The sequence below is a fragment of the Corvus hawaiiensis genome, chromosome Z (genome assembly GCF_020740725.1).
Source record: "Corvus hawaiiensis isolate bCorHaw1 chromosome Z, bCorHaw1.pri.cur, whole genome shotgun sequence".
Classification (NCBI taxonomy): Eukaryota; Metazoa; Chordata; class Aves; order Passeriformes; family Corvidae; genus Corvus; species Corvus hawaiiensis.
Window position 1 is genome coordinate 6,673,136 of NC_063255.1, and position 7,548 is coordinate 6,680,683.

Consider the following 7,548-nt stretch of genomic DNA (forward strand, 5'->3'; position numbering starts at 1 on the left):
TAGCATAATACATTATTATACAATTCAAGAGAAAAGTAATTTTTACAAGCTGTGTCCATTCTAAGCACAGGAAATTAAATGGAAAAATACTGTAACAGTCCCAGTTACAGAGAACTGTGCAATCTAGTAGATTAAATGACACGTCTGAAACTTAGGTTTTAATTTTATGAACTACCTTATGAACAGCTGAACACCAATATGCAAAACTATCAACAACAGCAGACAGCTGAGTACCTTATGATGTAAATGGTTAAACCTTCACCTGTGCATCAAATGCGGACTTTTTTCAGAGAAATTCAAGCCTACAGCTTGCTCTCTAGATGGCAAAACTACATACAGTTCTCCCTTACACAAAAATGATGAAGCTTGAAGTACAGGCACCATACATATTTTATTGACACATATTTCTTCTGTCTTGAATCTACCAATTCATCTGACAACAGTGTAGTAATTTGAAAAAAGTTCTTCTCCTTGCTTGATGTCTCTGAGAGAGACAAGAACTACACACCTCAGGTGGCTGTAAAAGAAGGAAAACATGTAAAAGTGAACAGTTATATTTTGCTTTGAATTGTTTTTAATTCTTCATTTCAAGAAGCTGAACCAGTGTCTAGATTAGTTTAGTGAGTAATACGCCTAACACAGGGCAAGAAACATGGAAAAACAACACTGGAATACAGACAGCAAATACAAGCAAAAGCAGTATTACCAAAACCCACAGCCTATGTGGGTATGCAAAATATGTTTCCACTTAATTGTTCCACACAATCATTCAGAGATTAAAAGAATTAGTCAAGACTTCAAGAGACACCCTCACTCAGACAGGAGGAAAAGCTACAGCAAAGGTGATGCAGCAGAAGCCATTCCTGAGGACACGCCTGTTGCAGGCGCTGGCTGGCTAAAGTGTCTCTCCTAAGGCCCAGCACCATCCAGGAAGACAGCTCCCAACTGCACCAGAAACCTGCTGCCATCTGCAGTGATGTGTCAAATTATCCATTAACTCCAGGCTGAAATCAGGTGCTGGCAGGCAGTTTGTCACAGAGGTATGTAGAAACCCACCCCTCTAAATTTCCTTCTAGTAAATGGCCATGCCCTAAAGCTGAAGTGTCTGTTCTAGGAAGGAGAGCACATGCTTCTGATACTGACGAACCAGGAAGTGGAAAACAGCATCAACCCAAGTCTCTACAAATTTAGTGTGAGGCCATTTTGAAATACACAAAACAACAAGGTAGATAAGTACTGAGAACTCTTTCATAAAACACAGCAAGATCTAGAAACCAGATTATCTATGTTGTCAGCATTGTATTCATCAGCATCAAAATAAGCACCTAGAAGTAAATGGGATCTTTTGTCTGGTGGCTGTAAACTGGGAGAAATGATAACTGGAAGACTGTATTTTCTTGGACAGATTCCAAGCAAGAGCAAAATTCCCCTTTCCTGAAGCAGTCCCACAGCTTATGTGCTTTCACACTTCAAGTACAGCATCCAGGCTTCCTGAGAATTTAGTCCTACTGCTTATTTTATTAGCATTCATTTAATTTATCTGCATATTCCAAATGCATCTCTAACCTTGACTCAACAAACTCTTAAGTTTAATCAGAAAAGTAATTTTTCCAATATGCACTATAACTTTCTCCCAATGAAATTTCAGAGTATTTAAATAACTCCAGAATTACATTAAAAGTTCAGATGCTCTGCTCTACGATTCTTACATATTCTTGAAATGAAGAGGATAATCTGAGAAAGATTCCCAAGTGTTTTAATCTCTTAAAAAAGGTGGACTTTCAGGTCATAACCAGGATGTTGTAATTTTACTAACTGTACTGTAAGTCTGTGCCTTTATATTGCATAGTACTTCACTTGTATCAATACAATTTTAGGTTTCTTCTTGCAAACTCATCTGCTTATTTGTCACATAAGCAGCAGACATGAAGAACAGAGAGGAAGAAGCCTAAATCCGAATTACCTCAGAAGGTGAGTAAGTTTGATTGGACAAGGCTGAAACAGATTTGAAATATGTACTGAAAAACCTCAGTACTGTAATACAAGCTTTATGGAATTCAGAAGAATTGCACTATAGTGCAACAACTGCTTGTAAAACTGTCTTCAGAGCTATGCTGATTTCATTTGTGATTACGTGGAATAATAAATGAAGAGTCTTATAATTAAAATTAGTCTTCTCAGAGAGGTAACTCTCCCATACAGTTGCACACTTGTGTAATTCATCCTCATATGGTTTGTTATTTTTTAATCATGTCTTGTCTTTTCTTTACACATGCAATATGCATCATACAAATCGACAAGCATTTTCATTTGCTGCCAACCTCTCTACGTCATGGCTGTAGACAATGTTTGGAAGATACTGTTTCAGTTCTACTGGAAAATGTCCTGGCACATCAAATTCTTGATAACACACGTTTGCTGCTTTTTCTAGGAATAAAAAAAAAAGTTATTAGATAGGGCTTAAAGATGTGTAAAACCATCAAATGTACTGCTACAGGAGTACCAGATGCTTCATCAAGCCTGAAAACCATTCTTCTGTTGGGAAGTACTGCACTCCTCTGAAGTCCTATTTTGAATTAAACAAGAGGTACACAATCAACTATAGGAGCTTTGCCCAATTATCAACATGTCTATGAAGAAGCACAACTTGCTCAAGAGCCAGGGGTAGCTTACGGCACTGCCAAATGTTCCAAAACCACAATGTTTGCTTTTACAATTAAAAAATTATTGAAACAAATTTTCCTGGTGGCAAAACATGTCAGAAATACAGGCAAGGAGAAAATCACCATTTACATAAGACACAGGACTCCAAAAAAGCAGTTTCATGGGACAGCCCTGTATCTCTGTGCCAGTGAATCCTCAGTTTACTCCTTCAGCCACCTTTCTGAATGCTACCTGGAGGCAGGGCATCTTTAGTGTAATGCAGGCTATGAAAGCCACTTAGAACCCGAGTATGGTATCAATTACATTTTCTGCACAGTACAAACATTCCCATGAGTTACTTAAGATCAACACTGAGACAGAATAAATAGTTCCCTTCAGGTCCAACAAGTGAGGTTACACCAACAGTTTCCTAGATTTTGTGCACAAACGTAAGGAAGTCTAAAAAAAATCTTACAGTTCAAACTGAGCAATGATAGAATCCTACTGTACATGTCACTGTGTGTAGCTTTCTCATGAAACCTCCTGGAACCGTACTGGGGAACTTGATCTGCAACTCGCTACTGTTTCAGTCCAGTGGTACTTTGCCAGATATCCTTTCCCACTATCTCACATTTTGGGGTGTGTACTTTTCATTCTACATACCAGGAGGGAAACTGGGGGGTCAATGAGAAAAGAACGAGCATATTTGAAGAGCTGCTGCAATGAATGATTCCAACACTCAGCTGTGACAAAAAGCCTCCGAAACTTTTTACCTCCTAAGTGCTTGTTTTAAATAGTACTACTGTCCCCCAAGATAAATATCCTATTCTCTGTGTCACCTTCAAAATAATATATATATATATATAAAGCCAAACTCATACGTGGAAAATTTACCTGGCAACTTACCATGTGAGCAGTTGTTGACATACTGTCCCACTGCCAGCGGGTTCTGCAGGGTGGCTGTGAGCCAGCTCTCATCACTCATTTGAAAAGGGCCAAGTTGATCTCTCCTGCTGCAAGACCTGAAATGCCTGACAGCATTAGCATGGGTTGTGGTTCCTTTGGCTAACAGGTTATCTTACTTCCTCTGCAGGAATGGCCACAGTCACTGCATAACATTACAGCTGCCTAACCCACCTGAGGTGAGGGGCATATGCATAGACCAACAGCTCCCACTACTCTATGGGGTCCTTCAGACTGGTGGAAGAGCCTGAACAAAACTATGACACACTCTTCCCAAAATCAACATCAAACATTACCATTAGAGAAATGTCAATACCTTTCATTCACTTCTAAAAATACAAAGATTCATTACAGTATTAGCTTCAAACTCATTCCAGAAATTAAAATCTGGTAGGTATTAATATTCAAACTGGTATTATATCATTTTACTAGTTCTTTTCATTTCATATTTAAACATAAATTGCAACAAATTTTATTTTAAGGCAAGCCAAACCAGTCCAGGTTAGCTGTGTCAGGGGAAATTCAGACTGGGCATTATGATAAGATTCTTCACTGAGAGGGTGGCTGGTCACTGGACTCCTCTGGAGAGTAGTCACAGCACCAAGTCTGTCACAGTTCAAGGCTGTGTACACGATGCTCTTAATCATATGGTTTTAGCTAGTTCTGCAAGGAGCAGGGAGTCAGACTTGATGAACCAAGCTGGGCAGGTTTGATTAACAGTTCAGAAACATTTCAGTACTTTTATGCTACTTCCTGCTTTATTAAAACTATTTTCTGTACAGGAAAGTCTCTGTACCTCAAAATGCATCTCACTGGTGTTATAGATGAAGACAGAAGTACATAATGGGTCGCATCCATCATCTCCCACCCTTGTGGTGTTTGCATTATGAGATATGCACAGGTGGATGACAATCACATGTAACTCAGGGTAAGGAACACAGAACTGAGACAAGAAGTACCCCTGTTTTAATCAGATGAACAACAATCCTCTATTTCTTTTGCTTACCTGTACACTGATCTGGACAGTCCTTTATCATTCCCATCAATAAGGACACCATCAATGCACCTAAAAATAAAGGGATTGCCAAGGGACTGGAAAAAGATGGGCTCATGTTTTCTGTATACTGTACCTGTTACAAGACAGATATTATTTCAGAAGAAAATAAGTTAACTGTTAAGAGTGGGCTTTCAGTCCCCTCCACACAGAAACTCAAAGGAGAGAGAGAGTGGGTGGGAGAGAAGTTCCCTCTCACTTAGTGACACTGATATTTGTAAACCAACAAGCTCTCAGACACAATTTTTTGGGATGTAAAAAAAATCCCCTCTCAACTAAATGAGCTGATATATTCCAAAAAAAGAAGCCTCCAAGGAAATCATAGAAGGCTTGAACTGAGTATCTTTGAGAGAGGAAGATAAAGCCTCACAGCCAACTGGTGTGCTTCAGAGACAAAAACATCAGGGGATACTTGTTCAGGAAAACACAGCTGAAGATACTAAGCCATTTTGATCCTACTGTGTCAGGACTCTGAAAAGCACACAGGGATTCAGCAAATAATCTGAAACACCTCCATCCACTACCCCAGGGATTTTGTTTGGTCCAGGAGCTGGAAAATGACAAACCAAGAAAAAATTATTTCAGCAGACTGTTTCCCAAATCTGAGGAGAGGATTTAATCTGCCATGACTTCCAAGCACAGAAAAACAACTTGACTGGCTTGTCATTTTTCACGAAATCATTGTCCTGCATCCCTCACACCCACTATGTGTTCAGCACCCCTGCAGAAATCCTGTACTGCGCTCTCACAAGGAGCCAAGCACAGGCAGGCTGCAGTCCCTGTCCACAAGGTCCCATCCCCAGCCTTCACTAACCTGAAAAGGCATTTCAACAGCCCATCCTCTTGTTTTGCCAGAAGAGCAGTTCAAGCAGACTCTGAATGAGCCTATGCACACACTTCATATGTGCCTGAAATTTGAAGCGAGATGCAAAACTGGCAGGCTCACTCAATGTCACTTGAAAATTAGTCAGTTCACAAGTAATCAATGGTAATGGCCAAGCACTCAGAAAAACCAGTGAATGCCTGGGCTGCTCCCGATCCTGCACTACTGGCACAAGCCACAGACCACAGGGAATGATTTTGTTGACAGATGAAACAGAAACAAACCCAAAGCAACTCAACAGAGTTGCTAGCTTAGCCATACTGACAGAATTACAAACCTTTTTGAGAAATGTATGCAAACACAGTTCCAAGAAATGAGGAAGACAGAAGTACTGATTTTTCCAAACATGCTTTATGGAATAAAGTTATGCTAAATGAAGGTTTTATTTTCATTCATTCTCCAATTTGTACTTCCATACTTTGAAGTTCATGCAATTGTCTATTGACCTGTGTGGAGATCTCAAAACCTCATTTTTCAGATCCTGAACCAAAACATAAACCCCACTGTCCTCTTCATCTACTTGAAACTTCTCCCATACATTTGCGTTTAAAGAATCTGGAACAACTTTTGTAGCTGCTGGAAAATCAGACTCTCAGTACTGAATTTTTTTTGATAAACAAAATTATTCTTCCCAATATTGTTTTTCTTACTTCCAAAATAATTCTAAATAGTTTATAAATATTCTCATGCAGCTTAACTGGTGATTTTCTTATGGAGTGAGAAATAAAACCCATAAAATAAAAATTAGTGTTCATCTTTGGCATTCCATGATCAGATGCTTAGAAGTTCCATCTAACATAATAAAAACAAAAACATTCCATTACCAGGATACATAGACACAACCGTCCCTTTCGGTACAAAGCCTTTGGTAACAAAGACTCCAGTTCCAGCAGACACCAGGGAACTCTGGTCCCTGCCAACAGTGAACCCAAGTGTGTTAAACAAAACTTCCTCAGGACTAAACACGTGCTGACCCGGATGAGTACAAGAATTTACTTTTGACTGCTTCTGCTCCACAGTCAGTAACTCCTGATATTGACACTTGACTTCTGGAAGTAAGGTCAGAATATCTGCTTGTCTACTGAAATCATTTATGAATAAAGCTTTAAATGTTTTCAGTAGTGTTTCAAAGACATCTTCATCAGCAATAATTTTGTCTTGAGAGCTTTCAGGAACATATCGAAGGGTCCTGTAAAGAAAATAAAATACTTTAAAATTAAAAACATGTATTAGTATTACTTTTTTCCTAAATAGAGAAGAGCCATTTTGCAGCATCAGTAACTTAGATGCACTGTTCTTTCAGAAACCCCCAAACTTTTTTCACACTTTTTCCACTTTTTTCTAGCTCCAACCACTGTTTTTAACACAAAAAACACTAAAAAAGACTGTTTAAACCAGTACCTGTTCTGCTCTAAAACCATCGTCTCGGAGCATTTACCACAAGTAGGTTAAACCCTACTGAGCTCTCAGTGAAAAACGCACCAAAAATGAAACATAATTATCATAATGTTTATTTTAGAAAATAGTTCAGTGCATTTTAAATGAGGTGAGACAAATATTATTGGGCGAGGAAGGTTTTAATATAGTTAGTTAATTTTGTTCCTTATAACCACGTCGCAATAATTTAAATTCAAACACTACTTCTATGATTAAAATAGGGCATACACATCCTACCGACAAGAAGTACCTATCTATCCATCTTCAACGTTAAACACCATTTTAAAGTATCTGACTACGAATTTCATGCCAGCCAAGAGGCAACCAATGCTGAAGCACTTCTGAATGATAAACCCGAGTGAGCTCCTGCGACGCCCCAGACCCTCCCGAGGTAGCGGGGTCTGGGCTGGCGCCCGGGGCCATCTCCCGCGCCTCACCTGCGCTGGCGGCGGAGGTTGAGGGCGAGCCAGGGCACGAATCGATACTTGTAGGAGCCCCAGCGCCGCCGCAGCTCCCGCAGCATGGCGGCCGCTTCCACACGGCCCCGCGCACCGCCCCCCTGCGCCGC

At 39.8% G+C, this 7,548-nt stretch overlaps 1 protein-coding gene across 1 annotated transcript; it reads right to left on the minus strand.

Moving 5' to 3' along the window:
• Positions 1–372: 372 nt before the first annotated feature.
• SETD9 (SET domain containing 9) lies at positions 373–7,548 on the minus strand. Its single transcript, XM_048291721.1, has 6 exons — positions 7,418–7,548; positions 6,368–6,732; positions 4,613–4,736; positions 3,550–3,665; positions 2,322–2,427; positions 373–517 (listed from the first exon to the last, which is right to left on the minus strand). The coding sequence occupies exons 1-6, from the start codon at positions 7,501–7,503 to the stop codon at positions 430–432; spliced, it is 885 nt and encodes a 294-aa protein (XP_048147678.1). The 5' UTR covers positions 7,504–7,548; the 3' UTR covers positions 373–429.